General features: G+C 46.0%; 1 protein-coding gene across 1 annotated transcript in view; it reads left to right on the top strand.

The window, feature by feature from the left end:
* SNRNP200 (small nuclear ribonucleoprotein U5 subunit 200) overlaps window positions 1–16,967 on the top strand; it is a 41,961-nt gene extending 24,994 nt beyond the window's left edge. The window contains exons 29-45 of the mRNA XM_073653679.1: window positions 407–580; window positions 1,862–2,022; window positions 8,108–8,335; window positions 8,486–8,677; window positions 9,533–9,711; window positions 9,796–9,947; window positions 11,296–11,404; window positions 11,487–11,595; window positions 13,131–13,320; window positions 13,403–13,567; window positions 13,658–13,779; window positions 13,999–14,142; window positions 14,227–14,403; window positions 14,508–14,668; window positions 15,058–15,139; window positions 15,285–15,377; window positions 16,599–16,967. Coding sequence (XP_073509780.1) covers window positions 407–580; window positions 1,862–2,022; window positions 8,108–8,335; window positions 8,486–8,677; window positions 9,533–9,711; window positions 9,796–9,947; window positions 11,296–11,404; window positions 11,487–11,595; window positions 13,131–13,320; window positions 13,403–13,567; window positions 13,658–13,779; window positions 13,999–14,142; window positions 14,227–14,403; window positions 14,508–14,668; window positions 15,058–15,139; window positions 15,285–15,377; window positions 16,599–16,742 — 2,582 coding nt within the window. The 3' untranslated portion in view covers window positions 16,743–16,967. The remainder of the gene's footprint in view (window positions 1–406; window positions 581–1,861; window positions 2,023–8,107; window positions 8,336–8,485; window positions 8,678–9,532; window positions 9,712–9,795; window positions 9,948–11,295; window positions 11,405–11,486; window positions 11,596–13,130; window positions 13,321–13,402; window positions 13,568–13,657; window positions 13,780–13,998; window positions 14,143–14,226; window positions 14,404–14,507; window positions 14,669–15,057; window positions 15,140–15,284; window positions 15,378–16,598) is intronic.
* Window positions 16,968–21,252: the final 4,285 nt, after the last annotated feature.

The raw sequence follows: 21,252 nt of genomic DNA, 5'->3' as shown, positions 1-21,252 counted from the left end.
AGAAATCCCCGCACTTATACAACTTGGCTGCTATCAATAAGGTTATTAATCGTTATCTGAGGACTGTTCTGCTGCGCTGAATGCAGTTAGGCAAAGTATCAAAATCCACTGCTGGCAGTTCCCTCTGCAATTGCTGACCAATGACGTCCCAGATTTTCTCAATGAGAGACAAGTCTGGAGACGCTGCAGGCCGTGGTAGAACGTTTAGGCCAGGCAGACCGCTCACAGTAGCACGAGCCATGTATTGTCGTGCTGTAAAACGTCTTCACTGTCACTTTGGGGAGATAACCCGTACCACTGGTTTTACTACCAAATCAATGTAATGCCAAGCTCTTGCTGTACAGGGGAAGAATGGCCCGATCTTGACCTGATTGATTAATATCAATAATTATTTTTCTGTTTGCAGCCTGTGAAACCCAACTTCCCGTCTCGTTCCGTCACCTGATACTGCCTGAGAAATACCCCCCACCCACAGAACTGCTGGACCTGCAGCCGCTGCCTGTTTCTGCCTTGAGAAATAGCGCCTTTGAGAGCCTTTACCAAGACAAGTTTCCTTTCTTTAACCCTATTCAGACCCAGGGTGAGTTTCTACCGGTCAAGAAAGTCTAGTGTGCACGTGATTGGTGTGTCAGGGAGCGCAATAGTATTCTTCCTGCAGACCTAATGCCTGTGTACTTAAAAGAGTAATAATTTTATTTATATAGCGCCAACATATTCCGCAGCACTTTCCAGTGATGCCGATTCGGGCATACTTCGCTCTCCTGCGTGCCAGTTTTCAGGACATTAGTTCTTGAGTTAATGATGTTTGTAAAATTAGGGACATTGTTAAATGTCTCCATTTCTGACTGGTGCATTTAATTATATATATATACACCTAAACATTTATCCAATAAGGTAAAATTCATAAAGCATAGCCATATAAATACACCAAGAAGGGAGGGCTTTGAACAATGACTATACATAAAAATATTTTTTATTTATAAAGTGTTAAAAACCTTCATGGATACATTAAAAAACAGCAAGCAACTACAGAAAAAACAATTTCTGGGTATACCTGGATAATAGTATATACACAGTGGTGAGGATGTATATAAGATAATAGCTACAGTGACCCAATCAGATAATTTAGAAGCACAAGATGAATACACAATTAAAAACTTTTTTGTGTGTCTAAGTAAGGTGCATATATTTCAATTGTGCAACATAAAAATAAAATGATACGTATAATATTAGTCTTCAAGCGTGCTAAGAACTTAAATATGCAAATGCATAAGAACATTCATATACATCAAAATAAAGTGCATATGGTTCAATTGTAAAGCAGCAAAAAAAAAGGGATCAGGTACTGAGAGTCCACGTGTTTTGAGAAAATATTGTCATCTACATGAACACTTCAATTGCATATATGGTCATATTTAAATGTACCAACGGTGTCCCAGTAAATAAGGTGAGTATTAGGCACCGAAGTGTTATAATGACAATGTATCACCTGTATTTATAACCAACACTATGCAGAGTGCAAAGTACGAATCAGACGTAGTCTATTCTATATGCATGTGAGAAAACAAAAAATATATAGGGTTTAGTACCTAAAGCGCATATTTGCCTTGGAATAATCCAGGAGCCCACCACATCCAACTCGCGTTTCGCCAAGAAATGCTTCATCCAGTGGTGCATTTAATTATTTTATTAAATTCAGTTTTATTGTAAATATTTGATCATATTCATTACGGTATATATCATTTCAGAATAGTGAGAGTTTTCACCACCAGCCTGAGGTTGCAATATTTTAACAGTGGAGATGAACTGCTGTTGCACTGCTTTTCATTAGTAGACCCTTTCCTCCCTACTCTTTTCTTAGTATTCAACACTGTGTATAACAGCGATGACAATGTATTCGTGGGAGCGCCCACAGGCAGCGGGAAGACTATCTGTGCAGAGTTTGCCATTCTCCGCATGCTGCTGCAGCACTCCGAGGGTCGCTGTGTGTACATCACTCCAATGGAGGCTCTGGCTGAGCAGGTAACCTCTCATTTCAATTAGTATTCATCTGCTTGACCGCACGTCTGCCGTGTGAAGGCTGCATGTTACACATGAGCATTTCAGATCTAACATGGAGGGTTCACTTAAAGGTGTTGTCTTTAACGTTAACATTGATATCCTATTGTTAGGATAGGTCATCAATGTCTGATCAGTGGGGGTGCGATACCCGGCATCTAAAAGGGGTTGTCCATAACTAACATGGATGGCCTATCCTTAGGAAAGGTAATCAATGTCTGACTGGTGGGGGTGTGACACCTCTCACCCTTATCAATCAGCTGTTGCTGGTCTCGGAGGCTGGAACTGCTCAGTTGCGGTAACTGCACAGCACATCTCTGGCGACAGAATAGTGGTTGCAGCCGGTACTGCACATGCACCCTTTATTGATTTGAATAGGTGGCAGATGTGCAGTACCTGGCTGCGGCCACTGTACAGTTGACGGAGCTGTGCTGTGCTGTGCTGCTCCATAACTGAGCAATTCTGGCCGCCGACATCGGGAACAGCTGATCGTCAAGGGTGCCGGGTGTTAGACACCAACCAGTCGTACAGTCTTGCATTCATCTGCAGTCTACATGTTGAATAGTTGTCAAGAAAGACCAGCCTGTCTGTATACTCGCTGCACTATTTAGTTGACAAGTTCACCACCCACACCTGCTGAAGGTGAATGCTTGCTAACCCTTTTAACTCCTTCATGACATGCGCCATACATGTACGGGCCAAGTTGTAAACAGGTGAATGGAGCTTGCCCAAGGGGTGAGCCCGCACCGTGCCCACCAGATCATGGCTGTGTAGTATAGCCAGGATCTGCCTCTAACAATCGTGGGTGGAGCAGAGCTCCGCCTCCGATTGTTAACCTGTTAAATGCCGCTGTCAAACTGTAGCAGCGACATTTAGCATTTGCCGGCGGGGCAACAAATCATTCCATGCACCGATCGGCGTGCCAATCCGTGAAATTATCACTGCATACAATAACAGACAACAGCAGCGGAGATGCTGGACCCAGGGAGGGTGATTAAACCAAAGTTTAATTTAATAGAACAGATTGCCCCTGAGGACTGAACCTTTCTGAAAACCCTTTAACCTGTTGTTGTTGCTAAAAGGGTTGTCACCTTTTAAAGGTTATGATAATGTTACTTTCTTTATCACTTCATTGGGGGACACAGGTAACTATCACAACAAGGGACCCGGCCCACGTTTCAGGATTTTTTGGAGCCATCAATTCCCTCCTGGCATCAGGAGTCATTATCCCCCGTTCCCTCAGAACAACGCTTCAAGGGTTTCTATTCCAACTTGTTCGTAGTCCCCAAAAAAGATGGATCTTTCCATCTGATCTTGTACCTCAAGCTCCTAAACCGCCAGGTAAAACTCCGCCACTTCAGGATGGAGTCTCTCCGATCAGTGATCTCTTCCATGGAACTCGAGGAGTTCCTCTCCTCGGTGGACATCCAAGATGCCTACCTTCCCATCCCAATTTGCCAGTCTCATCAGAGATTCCTTCAGTTTGCGATCACACACTATCACTACCAGTTCACAGCCCTGCCGTTCGGCTTAGCCTCGGCTCCCAGAGTATTCACCAAGGTGATGGCCACTGTCATTGCCATCCTACGCTCCAATGGAATCATCATCATCATCATCCTCTACCTGGATGACCTACTGATCAAGGGGCTGTCCTACAAGGACTGCTACCACAGCCTCCAGATCACCCTCGATGCCCACTCTCGACTTGGCTGCATCGTGAACAGGGACAAGTCCTCCCTGACCCCTTCACAACACCTAACCTTCCTAGGCATGATGTTTGACACTCCCTAGTCCAGGATCATACTCCCGGAGAACAAGATCAAGAATCTCAAATGAGACTTCCGTGCCCTAACAAGCCCCTTTCCCCTACCTCTGCGTCGCTGCATGCGAGCCCTGGGAAAAATGGTCGTGGCCATGGAAGCCATTCCATTTGGCCATTTTCATACCCGCCCACTCCAGTTAGCCCTCCTCTCAGCATGGGACAGGAAATCATCCTCTCTAGATCGTCACATCCTCCTACCCCCACGCGTCAAACAATCCCTGACCTGATGAACCCACTCACCTTCCATCCGCCAGGGGAGATCTTTCCTGCCCCTCAAATGGCGAGTGGTCACGACGGACGCCAGCCTCCTCAGACGGGTAGCAGTCTTTCATCACCATATGGTTCAGGGACTCTGGAATGCCCATGAGACGTCCCTCCCCATCAACCTGCTGGAGATCAGAGCCATCTACCTCTCCCTCCTACATTGGCAGAACCTTCTCGCGGGTCAACCAATCCGGATCCAGTCCGACAACGCCACTGCCGTGGCGTACATAAATCATCAGGGCGGCACCCGGAGCAGATTCGTCCACTCAGAAGTGTCACGGATCCTCCTCTGGTCCGAACGCCATGTGCCTGCAATATCAGTGGTCCACATACCAGGGGTGGAAAACTGGGCCGCAGACCTCCTAGGTTCTGTCGGCTTATCTTCGGGCGAGTGGTCTTTTCACCCAGAAGTGTTCAGCCAAATCTGTCAAAGGTGGGGCATCACGGCGAACCACAGGGTCCCCCGCTTCGTAGCAAGGTCCCAAGACCCTCAGGCAATTGCGTGCAATGCCCTAGTCATTCCAGGGGCGCAATTCCACCTACCTTACCTTTTCCCACCCCTTCCGCTGATCCCCAGAATTATCAAGAAGATCAAGCTGGAAGGGGTCCCAGGAGAGCCTGGTATCCAGAACTCGTCAACTTACTGTCAGACACTCCCAGAACAAGCAGATCTGCTCTCTCAAGGCCCGATCTGCCACCCGAATTCTCGGTTTCTCAATTTAATGGTATTGCTGTTGAAGCCACGGTACTGAAACAAGCAGGCTTCTCCCCTCAGGTCATACACACCACGATCAACCCGAGAAAACCTGCCTCATCTCGCATTTATCATCGAACCTGGAAGGCCTTCTTCACATACTGCGAAGACAAACAGCCCCCATGTCTTTCTCACTCCCTAACATCCTGGCCTTCCTCCAAGCTTGACTCAGCGCCGGTTTATCCCTCAGCATCCTCAAGGGTCAGGTGTCCACCTTCTCAATACTGTTCAAACTTAACCTAGCAACTAAACCACAAGTCAAAACATTCCTACAATTAGTGGCCCACCTAGCCCTACCATACCGCCACCCAGTGGACCCTTGGGACCTCTATCTAGTGCTAGGAGGCCTTTAGGCACCCCCCTTCAAACCTTTCCAACAAATCACCACATCCTTCCTTTCCTGGAAGGTCTCATTCCTAATAGCCATCACATCCATTAAGAGAGTATCCGAACTAGCAGCCCTTTCCTGCCGCTCCCCATTCTTAGGCATTCACCAGGACAAGGTGGTTCTTAGACCAGTGCCTTCGTTCTTACCCAAGGTGGTCTCCGCCTTCCACCTAAACGAGGACATCGTCCTCCTGACCTTCCGTCCATTTGCCCATCGCCCACACATCATCTGGAAAAGGCTCTGCACAGCCTGGACTTAGTCAGGGTCTTGCGTTTCTACCTCTCAAGGTCGGCCTCTTTCAGGCGCTCTGACTCCCTATTCGTCGTCCCTGAGGACCGCTGCAAAGGGCTACCTGCTGCAAAATCCACGATCTCATGATGGATCCGGTCGACGATCCTAGAAGCTTACCGAATAAGGAACAAACCACCCCCTCCGGGCGTAAGAGCCTACTCTACCCGGACGGCTGTTTGACACCAGGCCTCGGCTATGCAGGTTTGAAAAGCAGCTACCTGGTATTCCTCCATACGTTCACAAAATTCTATAACTTTCATACCTACGCCTCGGCGGACGCCGGACTAGATAGAAAGGTCCTGCAAGCGGCTATCGCCAACCACACGATTTCATAGGCGCAGAAGTCATGTCTTCAATCCCCCTCCTCTTTCGGGACTGCTTTTGGACATCCCATAGTTACCTGTATCCCCCAATGAAGAGATAAAGAAAGAGGGATTTTTGCTATTTACCGTAAAATCTTTCTTGGAGCCTTCATTGGGGGACACAGCACCCTCCCTATGCGCCTACTCCCATGTATGTTTCCAAGTGCCTTAACCGTGCCAGCCTGTGGCACAAACCTTGTCCTTTTTCCTTCACCAGGTCACACTGGTACTCTTCTCCTACTGCTTTTTCCACAAACTGACGAGCTTAATGCCAGTCTGTGGGGGGTGTATACTGCTTAGGAGGAGCTAACGCTTTTTTTCTAGCTTAGTGTCAGCCTCCTACCGACAGCAGCACACACGCTGCGTTTGCCCCCGGTGTCCCGAGCTGCGTTTGCCCCCGGTGTCCCGAGCTGCGTTTGCCCCCGGTGTCCCGAGCTGCGTTTGCCCCCGGTGTCCCGAGCTGCGTTTGCCCCCGGTGTCCCGAGCTGCGTTTGCCCCCGGTGTCCCGAGCTGCGTTTGCCCCCGGTGTCCCGAGCTGCGTTTGCCCCCGGTGTCCCGAGCTGCGTTTGCCCCCGGTGTCCCGAGCTGCGTTTGCCCCCGGTGTCCCGAGCTGCGTTTGCCCCCGGTGTCCCGAGCTGCGTTTGCCCCCGGTGTCCCGAGCTGCGTTTGCCCCCGGTGTCCCGAGCTGCGTTTGCCCCCGGTGTCCCGAGCTGCGTTTGCCCCCGGTGTCCCGTATTCCTGCTCTGTAGCATTGTGATAAGTTTAGTCCTGTTCTGACTTTTGTGTTTTTTCCTAGTACTTTTAGTAATTGTCGGCATGTTCTATCAGAAACTTTTCCATCTTCCCACTTCCCAGGGTCGTTTTTCCTCCCCCTGATGAGACCTTCATCTCCCTTTTAATTCTCTCTTCCCTATTTGCGATTGTCTGATGTTTCTAAGAAAACTGAAAACTTCACTTTTTGTTTCTTCCAGTAATGACTCTACTTCTAGTATGTGTTTGTTTCTCCGGTGATATATGTACACATTTAACATGTCCTTCCGCCCACACTCGCTCTCAGAAGGCTGCATTATCCCATTACATCTCTTTTGTGCATTCATTAGCTGTAGCTGTCAGCTGTTTGATATGATTCATTTATGGAAATCTATGCTAATAACCCTTCTCTTCACTCTCCGCTGCTTTCAGCTCGTGCCTATGCCCATACATATATTAGACTAATGAATATGTACGCAGTCTGTATCTGTTCTGAGGCATAGGACATAGGTCTGGGACAGCCTGAAACTTTGGTGTATTTTCACATGCCAACTTATCAATAAATTAATAAAGGTTTAAAGGGGTATTCCCATCTCCAAAATCCCATCCCAATATGTAGTAGGTGTAATAATAATAATATTAGCAAATACCGCCAATTAGAAATGTAGTATAGTTCTCCTGAATCGCTATGTCGCTTACCCCATGTGCAGGGCATTGCAGTAGCTTAGGTATCCATGGATATGACCGCTTGCAAATAACTGTCACTATAGGAATGGTCGTAACCATGGATATCTAAGCTACTGCAATGCCATGCACATGGGGTAAGCAAAATAGCTTACCAGAAGATATGTACTAAATTTCTAATTGGAGGTATTTGCTAATATTATTATTACACTTGTAAGTCAAAGATTGGAATAACTGGCCCTTTCACTTGTCCTCGGAACAGGGGATCCCAATCCTGCTGGTGACGTAGCTGCTTGACCCATGTATTCAGGCAGGGAATCAATAAAGAAATTGAGGCGTATATATGCAACTTTCACCATTCCATAAACCAAGCTCGCTTGCTCAGCTATTTCCATCTCCCCCATAGCAATGAATGGAGAGGATGAAGCACATGTGCGGCCACCGCTCCATACATTCTCCACCTGGATCCAGCAGCTCCATTCTGGAGGTAGATGATTGTCTCAGACATGGGACCTGCATCCACCAGACATTTATGCGATATCACATGATTATGCCGTAAATATCTAATACCCCTCTAGGTATAAGAAATGACTATGAAATATGGCGAACGACTGTGTACTAATTTCCCAGCATACTGTATGCATGCAATATTGTTCTTATTGTTACCTATATGAAATATTTTCCTCTATAGAGACAGCATATAACAGGTTTTTGTCCTCTGATTTTTGGCGTAGGTGTTTATGGATTGGTTTGAGAAATTCCAAGACAGGTTGTATAAGAAGGTCGTCTTGCTGACCGGTGAAACCAGCACCGATCTGAAGTTACTCGGGAAAGGAAACATTATCATCAGCACACCCGAGAAGTGGGACATCTTATCGAGACGCTGGAAGCAGCGGAAAAATGTGCAAAACGTCAGTCTCTTTATTGTAGACGAGACTCATCTCATCGGTGGAGCCAACGGGGTGAGATGATATTTGTTAATCTGATGATTTTTTTATTCCAATGCCAAGACGATATTTCTATCAATCAGTGTAACTTTATATGATCATATAGGAAATTTCCATCTGGTTTTGATTGGTGAATGTAAGACATTGCCTGTTTCTTGCCCACAGCCTGTGTTAGAGGTGATCTGCTCCCGTATGCGCTACATCTCCTCCCAGATCGAAAGGCCGATCCGCATAGTGGCGCTCAGCTCCTCTCTGTCCAATGCCAAGGACGTGGCACACTGGCTCGGCTGCAGTACCACATCCACTTTTAATTTCCACCCTAATGTGCGGCCGGTACCCCTGGAACTTCACATACAGGTAAGATTTGTATAGGTAGAATTGCCAAGATTCGCCTCCATCCCTGAGAATATTTGAGGTGCCTCTTATCTGTCATTAATGGCACACTAGGGGTGCGCACAAGACGTCTCTTCAGTCAGATCCTGCAGCGGACAAATCCTGAACAACCCATCAGCAAGCGCTGATAAGAATAATTGTATGATTTCTATGTAAAAATACTTGCTGTGCATATATTCAGGCTGTCTAACAGCTTTAGGTTTCTAAAAACGCCAAGAGGTTAAAAGAAGTGACCCCTCAATTCTTCTGGCGTTTTCTGCTCAGAAGACGCAATGCACTTTCAATACAAGTCAATGGGAAAGCTTGGTGACCTTCCTTCAACATAGCTTGTGCTTCAAAAAAGGCTAATGGTTTTGTTCATTATTCAGTGGAATGAAAATATCGACCAGAAAACAACAGTAAAAAAGACGTCACAAAAATACCAAGTGGTCAAAACCGAGAACGACCAAAAAAAATGACACAAAAGACTCATGAGGAAAAAGGTTTCCTGAAACGTCTCCTGCTTGAAAAACTCTGCAGATTTGCCTGGACTTCAAAGGTGTCATGTGTAGAAAATGTCCAAACCTTTGGAAAAAAACTCCCAGCAATTGAAGTTGTTTAGTGATAGTCAGATTTTTAGAGTATAATGTATTTCATGAAAATATGTAAAATCTACGGCCTCCTCTACCGTTAGTAGTTGTGTGTGCTATTACCATATGGGATTCGCTCTAAAGTTATAGAGGATGTACTGGTATATGACAATGTGCTGAATCAGAACCTGAATGCTTTTCTTTACTTTTAATGTGTCCGTTCACTAATGACCCCACATTTACCTCCTAGGGTTTTAACATCAGTCACACACAGACCAGACTCCTTTCCATGGCCAAGCCAGTGTACCACGCCATCGTGAAGCACTCTCCTAAAAAGCCCATCATTGTCTTTGTGCCATCTCGGAAACAGACGCGGCTCACAGCCATTGATATACTTACCACATGCGCCTCTGATGTCCAGCGGCAAAGGTAGGGTTAATGCATTAAGTCTTTGCTGAGAAACCACTACATATACCGTACACATCACTGATGGGGCCTCTTGTTTTTTTTTAGGTTCCTGCACTGCACAGAGAAGGATCTGGCTCCGTACCTGGAGAAACTGGGTGACAGCACGCTGAAGGAGACCTTGCTGAACGGGGTGGGCTATCTGCACGAGGGGCTGTCGTCTTTAGAGAGGCGCATTGTGGAGCAGCTCTTTAATTCCGGTAATCTGTCTCCTCATTCATTCATCTATCTATCCTGTATAAGTTTTCTCTTTGCTATCAGTATTTTTCCTAATAATCCTTTTTCTTTTCTTTTGTTGTATTTTTTTTCTTCCTTTTTGTATTGAAGCAAATAAAGGTTAATCATTGTATAAGTTTTATAACTTTCTAATATGCTTGTTTTTACCAGCACTTTCCAATTTTATCCATTTAAGAAATTGAAACATCCTCCTTGGATGCAAAGTCCTGGTAAAAACAGCCTACAATTTATCACTTATTACAAATGCTCTTCTTTCTCAAGAATGGAGGGATTTTTGAAATTCTACAGTTTACTGCTCTTTGTCTAAATTATCGGCCACCTCTGCAGCCTATCAGCGGTGACTGGTCTCCAAAGCAAGGAGTGCAGCGCTTACAATCTCTGTTACAGAGCTTGCAAGCACTGCTCAGAAGTGTTGGGGTATATGCATATGTCAAAGGGGTATTCCCATATCCAAGATCCTCCAATATGTGGTAGGTGTAATATTAATATTATTAGCAAATTCCTCCAATTAGAAATGTAGTATAGTTCTTCTGATTCGCTATGTCGCTTACCCCATGTGCATGGCATTGCAGTAGCTTAGATATCCATTGTTGCGACCACTTATATAGCGACCGTTAGCTTAGTGGTTGTAACCATGGATACCTAAACTACTGCAATGCACATGGGGTAAGCAACATAGTGAATTAGAAGAACTATACTACATTTCTAATTGGAGGTATTTGCTTCTATTATTATTATTATTACACCTACTACAAAAACGTGTCTCTTGGCAGGAAAAATCACAGCAATAAAATATGCTCATTTTTGCCGCTTTTTTACTTTTTTTATGCATTTTTTGCTTGCATTGGAATGGGTGAAAAGCACTGAAAGAATTGACATGCTGCAGTTTTGAAACTGCTTCAAATCTGCAATAAAAATAAGCAGCTTGTGCTTGAAACTTCAAGATACTAAGAAATGCTTCTGTTTTTGTGAAGGAAAAAATGCAGAAAGTACGTAATGTACTCTTAGCCGGACTGCTGGATCTGGCCGTTTTCAGTGCCCCCAGCTCTCCTGATATTGCCTGATCTATCATTGGAGAGCACACAGCTTGGACCAGCAGCGCCGCCATGCTACTGGGTCGAACTGTCAATCATCACCTTTCCCTGAGAAGCAAGAACCCTGGAGGCCTGAAGATTAAACACGAGACAACCACTTTGAGAACAATCCAGTCATGTTGTAGCTTTCACACCTTACATTTCTTTATTCCTGTACCATACATGCAGTTGGCGTTTTCTGCTTCTCTTCGATAACTGTCCATCTTGTCCACACCAGGGGCAGTGCAGGTAATCGTATCTTCTCGCAGCCTTTGCTGGGGTCTGAACATTTCTGCTCATCTGGTTATCATCATGGACACCCAATATTACAATGGAAAGATCCATGCGTACGTATGACTGATTGTGTAACTGTGAGGGTGATATCTTTCATTATCCTTTTGCCTTCTAATATATTATTATTTTTATCAGGTATGTGGATTATCCTATTTACGATGTTCTACAGATGGTGGGATACGCGAACCGGCCTTTACAAGATGATGAAGGACGATGCGTCATTATGTGTCAAGGATCAAAGAAGGTGAGAAGCCAGATGTTTTATTCCTGTCGTGTACTTTTTATTTATTGAATAATGAAAAATGATGCTCCTTTCTAACATGCTTTGCACCTCAGTGCAAGATTGCGGCTAATGGGAATATACGTGTGTAGGCTGAGGCTGAAAACCTTATAGAAAACTTGTCATCAGGATCATCCATATTAAACGAAAGGTATGGGCACAATGGCACGGTCATACTGATTTAATAGATACGTTCAGTGCAGAAATCTGCAGCCTGGTTTTTGTTAAATCATCATTAGAAGTGTCAGATTCTTAAACTCTGTTTAAAGACACCAGAGGCAGCGGAGGGGCCATGGCAGAGCCAAAGACCCTACCCACAGTCCCACCCCAATACACACAGAGTTTAGGAATCCAAAGCTTCTAATTTACCAAAAACCAGGCTGCAGATTTCTACACTAAAGGTATCTATTAGATCAGTATGACAGTGCCATTATGCCCATACCTTTAGTACAGGTAGACGGGCACGAGGACGGGTTCCCTTTTAACATGGACGATCCTGGGGACGGGTTCCCTTTTAACATGGACGATCCTGAGGACGGGTTCCCTTTTAACATGGACGATCCTGGGGACGGGTTCCCTTTTAACATGGACGATCCTGGGGACGGGTTCCCTTTTAACATGGACGATCCTGGGGACGGGTTCCCTTTTAACATGGACGATCCTGGGGACGGGTTCCCTTTTAACATGGACGATCCTGGGGACGGGTTCCCTTTTAACATGGACGATCCTGGGGACGGGTTCCCTTTTAACATGGACGATCCTGGGGACGGGTTCCCTTTTAACATGGACGATCCTGAGGACGGGTTCCCTTTTAACATGGACGATCCTGGGGACGGGTTCCCTTTTAACATGGACGATCCTGGGGACGGGTTCCCTTTTAACATGGACGATCCTGGGGACGGGTTCCCTTTTAACATGGACGATCCTGGGGACGGGTTCCCTTTTAACATGGACGATCCTGAGGACGGGTTCCCTTTTAACATGGACGATCCTGGGGACGGGTTCCCTTTTAACATGGACGATCCTGGGGACGGGTTCCCTTTTAACATGGACGATCCTGGGGACGGGTTCCCTTTTTAACATGGACGATCCTGAGGACGGGTTCCCTTTTAACATGGACGATCCTGGGGACGGGTTCCCTTTTAACATGGACGATCCTGGGGACGGGTTCCCTTTTAACATGGACGATCCTGGGGACGGGTTCCCTTTTAACATGGACGATCCTGGGGACGGGTTCTCTTGCTGTGTCCATCTGATTAGTGCAGAGCTCTGATACATTGCATTGTAACAAACCTAACAACCGTGTATATAGGGCTATGGGTGAAAATTTAAAGGTTTCCATTCACTGATAGAGTACATCTTCTTCGTGAGGAACTGAAAAGTCACAGAACTTTAATTCCGCCATTTCATAGCAAACCACAGGTACAAGAGAATAGTAATCAGTCTGTCTATGTACTGTAGTTATAGTCACCTTTTTTTTTCTTTTTAACAATTTGTAGGACTTTTTCAAGAAATTCCTCTACGAGCCTCTGCCAGTTGAATCCCACCTGGATCACTGCCTCCATGACCATTTCAATGCCGAAATTGTCACCAAGACCGTAGAAAACAAACAAGATGCGGTGGACTACCTGACCTGGACGTTCCTGTACCGGCGAATGACTCAGAATCCGAACTACTACAACTTACAGGGTGAGGACAGGCAAAGTATTGCAGATCTGTTTCGCGAGCTTCCATATATACGTAACTTCATTCATTTGCGGGCTCGTTTCAGGAGTGTCTCACAGACATCTGTCTGATCATCTGTCAGAACTGGTTGAACAGACGCTCAGCGACCTGGAGCAGTCCAAGTGTATCAGCATTGAGGATGAAATGGATGTTGCTCCTCTTAATCTGGGCATGATCGCTGCCTATTACTACATCAACTACACCACCATAGGTGATGAAAACCTCCTCACCACCTCTGTATCTCTATGGATCTTTTATCACTACATCCCCAGCTTATTCTTTTTTGGATTTTCTTTCTTAGAACTCTTTAGCATGTCCTTGAATGCCAAGACCAAGGTGAGGGGATTAATTGAGATCATCTCCAATGCAGCCGAGTACGAGAGCATACCTATCCGCCACCGTGAAGACAACTTGCTGCGCCAGGTGAGGATTGTGCAGGGTAAATGGCAAAAGCAAGTAACAAAATCAGACTGAATTGGTTATTACAACACTTTCTTTCGCTTCATTGGGGGACATAGCTTAGTGTCCGTAGGAGGCAGACACAGGGCTGCACTCAGCCCCGTTTCTACCTTGGTTTTGTTATTTTTTTTATTAATGATTTCACTTTTTCTTTCCTTTTTCTCCTCCTTTGGCTTTCTCCAGCTGGCACAGAAAGTCCCTCACAAGCTGACAACTCCCAGGTTCAATGACCCACACGTGAAGACCAACCTGCTCCTTCAGGCTCACCTCTCCCGAATGCAGCTGAGCGCAGAACTCCAGTCTGACACTGAGGAAATTCTTAGTAAGGTGAGAAGTGAAGCACAATGATGAATGCCTGCTAAGTCATCACAGAATGACACCATGTAATGTCGTAACCCGTCTCTTCTCCAGGCCATCAGGCTCATCCAGGCATGTGTAGATGTGCTCTCCAGTAATGGCTGGCTTAGCCCAGCTCTCGCTGCTATGGAACTGGCACAAATGGTCACCCAGGCCATGTGGTCCAAGGACAGCTACCTGAAACAACTGCCGCACTTCACTTCTGAGCACATCAAGAGATGTACCGATAAGGTAAAGTGTAACACTGGCAGACGTATAGTACAGCTGCTTGTCTTATCCCAGTGTGTTCTGCATTCTGAGATCGCTGATCACCGCACTCTTCTCCTGCCATACAGGGAGTGGAGAGTGTCTTTGATATCATGGAGATGGAGGACGAGGATCGTACAGAGCTGCTGCAACTCTCTGATGGCCAGATGGCCGATGTAGCCAGGTTCTGTAACCGCTATCCCAATATTGAACTCTCTTATGAGGTGGCAGAGAAGGAATCTATTAGGAGGTGAGGACTGTAATGCAGCTATATGTTGGGACACCGCGATGGAGTAACCTGAAATGCTTAGCGTTACAGGTCACACGGGGGGGGTGATTTCTCTGTTTTAATTGCATAAAATTATGTTTTAGGATTATTGGGTATATTTTGGTAAAGGTTAGATTCTATGAAATTCTTATTCTTGATTGTATGATGTTGATCTCTGAATGGGACGTGGCTTTTCTATGATGCTGCCCATAGACATGAGATTCCTGGTCACACAGATTGAATGTCACCGCACTTCTGCTCTCTGATCCCCCCTCCCCCTATGAAATACACAGGTTTGCTTGTGTCCTAAGGTATTAGCTGGCTTTATTAAATCTCTACAGTTGTGGTCTCACAATGTGATTTTCTTTCAGTGGGGGGGCTGTCGTGGTTCTTGTGCAGCTGGAACGAGAGGAGGAAGTTACAGGACCGGTCATTGCTCCGCTCTTCCCTCAGGTATGTCCTCCTGGCATAAATCATCCTGAACATATCGAGAGCCTTTGCATAAAAAAAAAATCTGAGTGTACTACATGAAATAAGTTCTTTATTCATTTTGCTTCATTTAGTTTAATTTTTTTTTTTTTTATGTATATTTTAACAGAAACGTGAGGAGGGCTGGTGGGTGGTGATTGGAGATGCCAAATCAAACAGTCTGATATCCATCAAGAGACTGACACTTCAGCAGAAGGCCAAGGTAAGTCCCGTATTGCCAATTATTTTAGGACAAAACAACTACTCTCACCAGATATACAAATCTAAATAAGAATATTATTCATAATTTATTTCCCTCCCGGTCATATGTCAATAAATTTACCTGCTCTTTATGCTGATAACGTTTCTGACCCAGTGCTAGTCTAAGGTCTGCGAATTACAGCTGTTATACTGACACTAATCTGTTAAAATATTATCTAGTGAATTATCGTGCACGATTGTGCCCAGTAGAAATGCATTGCACATAATGTATTCCTACGGCACTGCATATGTATTTGTGGTCATGCATCCTTAGAAAAGCAAACTGAACATCTACCCCTGGCTTATTACTATCACAGATCGCTTATGGCATGTGAGTTTGCACCTCATGAGATCACAAGTTGCAACATATTGTATGTAATATATCGCCTTGGAGCTGCAGCCTAAGAAAGCAGTTAGACGGCCGTAAAGATCGGAGCACAATGCTCAGACTGGCTGGTGGGTGTCGCAACCCGAATGTGACACCTGCATAGAGATATATAAAGCTGTCACGCTCCGGTCAGGGGAGCCGCTGGCCAGTCTGAGCACTGCGTTCCGAACTGTGTCCGATTTATACCATTATGTCTGAGACATAAGATGCAGATGTCAGTCTGTTGTAAAGAGTTTTACTTTTTTGAGATGCAATATGCAAATTGCCTCTTCAGAGAGAAAGAGGACTTGAACTCCAGTGCTACCAATAGGAAGCAGCAATCCTAAAGTCTATATTGACTTTTTAATGAGCTTTGTAGTATGATTTAGGATAAAAACCAATCCAGAATCTCAATTTGCAGACACAATGTTTCGGGGTGTTGCCCCTCGTCAGTGCAAAGCATGAGATCTGATTTGGCTAGGTGAGAGGCTTAAGACTGGGATCTAAGGGGTAACGTTTCTGCTTGTGGCTAGTGACAAGCCAGGCCTGGCTTGTCAGAGTGAGGAGACATGTACACCATGCATGTGCCTCTGGGAAATTAAATAGGCAAATTACCTCTTTAATCTCCCAGAGGAGCATGCATGGCATAGAAGTCTCCTCACTCTGACATGCCAGGCCTGGCTTGTCACTCTCCACAAGGAGAAACCTTACGCATTACTCTCAAAAAAGTAACACTCAAATTAATTGCGTGTAATACAGATATGGAAAAGAAACTTGAGGCATTTATTTCACTGCTATTTTATTTTTTTTAAATAGGTGAAGTTGGATTTTGTGGCCCCAGCCACAGGGACACACAATTACACCCTTTACTTCATGAGCGACGCTTACATGGGCTGTGATCAGGAGTACAAGTTCAGCGTAGACGTTAAGGAGGCTGAAAGTGACAGCGACTCCGATTAAGACGTTTCACGTGGAGTGATATTAGTCTGTGTCTTCTCTTTATTATCTCAGCAATTGAGCTGAAGCGACTATTCACGATTTCTCGCTGACAATGTCATTGTAAATAAAAGCTTTTAAATGTGATTCTCGGAGCAGCGTGACACAAGTGAATATGTAACGACTGAGAAGAGTCGTGTCCTTGTTCTGTTTCTTTACTAGTTTAACTAATAAATGTTGGTTTTGTAAGTTGTTCTGTGAAGTGTTTTTCTATAGTGTAATTGTCCATTCAGGAGAACTTGCAGCGCAATGTCTGTGGCCTCCAGCTCTTCCAGAGACGTTTATGAACAGCAATTATCATCTCCTATCTCCGTAAAATAACTCCCCCTCTCTTCAGTGAATCCAGATTGAGAGTGAATGATCAGTCCAGGAGGAGAAGGAAGCTTATTGCTCTGATAAAAACACCTTCTGGGTCAGCAAATCTGCAGGTAACCCTGAATATTCTGACTTCCTTCAGTTGTGTCATCAACCATCCAAAATCTGTTCTTTTCCTCTTCCTACACGTCGACTTTGTGGGCATGTGTTTCACAACTGCCCAAGCTAGGATATTCCTTCTGCAAGAGAAACACCACTGAAGTAGGGGACTTGGTCCCTCAATGGCTACCGACCAGTGTGGATCCACCAGTGCAAGTGAATTTTCAAACTGATGATCTCCATGAAGGTGATTTCTTTTGCCTCAATTATTACTTTATTCTCTTCAGCAGGGAGTTGTAATTTAAGACTAATCCAAGGAAAGAAACTCATTTTCCCACTTTTTCATTGGTCCATATTCCATGAATTGACACCTAGATCATATACTTTATATCAGTGAAACATGGACCATGCTTGGATCGGAAGACCCAGCCAGCTATCAGGTCTCCACACCTGCGCTAACTGCTATATTAACTCAGATTTGTTGATCTGGAGGCTGGCCAGGTCTTCCAATTGCAGCACAGTGCGTGTTTCCCAGATGTGTGAAATTGGCCTTATTCTACCTGCTATAGAAAGTCTTTTTTTCTGTCACCCATGACGGGACAACGAGAGAGGGGATCCGCCCTTAAAGGACAGGAACCCTTCAAGATAAAAAGGGCCGAGTCTCTCTCCGCCTCAGTGGTTTCCTGTCCTTGATGGGGGACCCACCTTCCTCGTCTCTGGCGACAGCAGCAGGTTCATCTTACCGGGGCCGGTCAGTTGTGGCAGGGCACAGTCTCTGCTGTGGCCGGTCCCGTGGGTCCTGGAAGTGCCGCGGAGGACGCCGACATGTGGTCTCCCCGCGTGCGGGCGGGGGTTTGCAGCACCTACACAGCCATGGTAGCCGGCAAACCCGCGTCCTGGATGTGACGTCACGGGGTGCGACCATAAGTGACGAAACCGGAAGTCGCGCCCAGATGACGCGCGCTGGGACCTCTGACCCCCGGATGTAATTTTCGGGGGAGGTACTGGAAGCTGCGGGAATGCCGGCCGGTGATCTCCCTGGCACAATGAGGGTACTTAAGGGTAGATCACCGGCCAGGCAGGGGCGCAGTGCACCGTAATGGACTCACAGCAGCCCTCCCCACCGCATCAGCAGCATGCTGCAGCAGCCTCGGCGCCAGAGGCGCACCCAGGAGCAGCGTCCACCGTAGAGCAGGAGCAGTGGGCGTTCTGGGACACGCAGCACCAAGGATTCAAGATCCAGCTGGCATAGCTCCTGCAGGATCGATGATTCCGCTGTCTCCCGAGAAGTATCTGATACCGTCCTGCCTCCCGTTCCGGTACCCTGTCTTTTATCTACTGGGTGGTGAGTGCGCTACGTGAAAGTCGACGTATTAATGTAGACCTTTTCCTGTTTTGTCTCTCTTTCTCCCTCTCCTTCCTCCTTTTATATGGTCAGGATGTCCCTAAGAAATGTACGGAGAAATCCAAGTACAGAGTATGTGCCCTGTGTGAACAGGGTCTGACTAAAGACTAGCCCAAAAAATTATGCCAGCCATGTATTGAGGAAACAATTTCGGAGGGAACCCCGGATTTTGCTTCAAATCTAAAAACCCTTACTAGGTTGAAAAATCGTTAAAATCGTTTTCCCAAGCAAAACAAGCATCCCAGACCCATAGAGCAAAAACCCCACCCACCCTTTCAGACTCTGAATCCGACGAGGGAATGCTGGATGACTCTACTGACTCTTCCTCTTCGGATAGCGAGGCAGGCACAGGTCATTGCTTTCCCCTGGAAAGTGTGGATAGTTTAGTAAAAGCCATCAGGTCCACAATATGGGGTCAGTTGACCAGAAGGCAAAAAAATCGGTACAGGATATGTTCAGCACCTTGGATCAGAAAAAACTTAAGAGATTTCCCGATTAATGATAAGGTGCAGGGACTTATCAAGAAGGAGTGGGATAGGCAGGAGAAAAAGGGTCCCCTTCCATCCTCCAAAAGGAAATATCCCTTTAATGAGGAAGATACCGCTTCCTGGAATAAAGCCCCAAAGCTGGATGTTGCGGTGTCCAAAACTTCTAGAAGATCTTCTGTCTCTTTTGAAGACACAGGGATGCTGAAGGACCCACTGGACCGGAAGGTAGATGACTCCCAAGTACCCTTAAGGAAGGTATCAGCAGGGGCATTGAAACCAGCCATAGCAGCAACCTGTACGGCAAGATCCCTTATGGTTTGGTTAGATAGGTTAGAAGACCAGGTTAAGAACAACGAGTCGCAGGACTCCATTCTGGCCTCTTTACCGGTATTGAAAGGAGCGGCGGCCTTCTTATCGGACGCCTCTGCGGATTCTGCCAGATTAGCAGCAAGATCTGCGGCCCTGTCTAATGCCGGCCGTAGAGCAGTCTGGCTGAAATGTTGCCCGGGGGACATACAAACGAAAGGAAAGCTATGTTTTCTTCCGTGTGAAGGAGATTTTCTTTTCGGTACCTCTCGACACAATTCTGGAGAAAGCAGGTGACCACAAAAAAGAATTTCCTAAATCTTCCTTCTCAACTTTTAAGCAGTCCTTTCGGAGGAAGAAATTTGGCCGCAGAAGGACATCCACAGAACAATCTAGATGGGAGGATCGTTCCAGGAAAGGGAAAGGGTTTTTGTTCGGCGGGCCCTCCCAGGATAGTCGCAAACCGCCAAAATGACACTCTATCCCAGGTGGGAGGGAGGCTCTCTTCCTTCCAGCCTGGGAAAGGATCTCTTCCAGCAAGTGGATCCTCAATTTTGAAAATCAGGTTTAAAACTGGAATTTCTGAGGAACCTACCAGAGAAATTTATTCCGACTGCCTTAAGATCCTCTCTACCAGAACAGCGGGCACTCGAGGAAGAGATTTCAGGTCTCCTGCAAAAGAACGTTTTGCTGGAGGTATCACCACAAGAGGAAAGAAGAGGGTTCTATTCCCCCTTATTTCTTATAAAGAAACCGGACAATTCATACAGAGTCATCCTCAACTTGAAAGGCCTGAACAAATTCCTGAAAATTCCATCATTCAAGATGGAAACAATAAAATCAACGATAAGCCTTCTATTTCCCGGCTGCTACATGGCAGTGTTGGACCTAAAGGATACGTATTACCATGTGCCAATCCATCACGACTTTCAAAATTACCTCAGAGTAGCCGTAACTGTACCGGGAGTTGTCAAGCACTTCCAGTACAGAGCTCTTCCCTTTGGCCTAGCAGTGGCGCCCCGCATATTCACAAAACTTATAGCGGAGGTTACGGCTCATCTCAGGGAGGAAAACAGATTGATCATTCTGTACCTGGACGACTTCCTAATAATGGACAAAACTCAAGATCACTGCCTGGCCCAAGTGGATCAGGTGTGCACCAACTTAAAAGACTTAGGATGGTGTTTAAACCTAGAAAAATCAAAACTGATCCCGCATACAACTCAGATCTTTTTAGGCCTTACTCTGGATTCGGTTCGACAGGAATGCCGTCTGCCCGAGCAGAAAAGAGAGAAAATAAAAAATTTAGTTTCGACAGCCATAACAGACCCAGTAATGACTCTCAGGGGGGCCATGTCTCTGCTGGAGTCCCTCACCTCCTGCATCCCAGCAGTATGCTGGGCCCAATTTCATACAAGAGAATTACAATGGGACGTCCTAAAGAACGAAATCATCCTCAGGGGGCATCTGGAGGGCAGGTTAACACTCCCTCACAATGTAATTCAGTCACTGTATTGGTGGTTAAAGACAAACACGTTCCAGATAGGCGTCCCCTGGGTTCCCCAAATTACCATGGACACCAGCCCCAGGGGGTGGGGGGCACAACTAAACAACCACCCTATACAAGGGACTTGGTTAGAGGAGGAGAGGCTGGAGTCTCCAGGGGAGGAGTCCTGAGGAGATAATTTGCATATTCCCACTGCATTTTGGGGTAAGTGAAGAGTCTCCGCGAGCTCAAAGAACACTGGATTTTGGCTGTTGGAGCTGAAAAGAGGACATCGGTAAACCAGGGGAGGAGTCCTGAGGAGATAATTTGCATATTCCCACTGCATTTTGGGGTAAGTGAAGAGTAAAAACCGCA

The sequence above is a fragment of the Phyllobates terribilis genome, unplaced genomic scaffold, assembly GCF_046119375.1.
Source record: "Phyllobates terribilis strain yellow unplaced genomic scaffold, ASM4611937v1 Scaffold_11__3_contigs__length_659146591, whole genome shotgun sequence".
Classification (NCBI taxonomy): domain Eukaryota; kingdom Metazoa; phylum Chordata; class Amphibia; order Anura; family Dendrobatidae; genus Phyllobates; species Phyllobates terribilis.
This window is presented reverse-complemented; position numbering and strand designations above follow the sequence as displayed.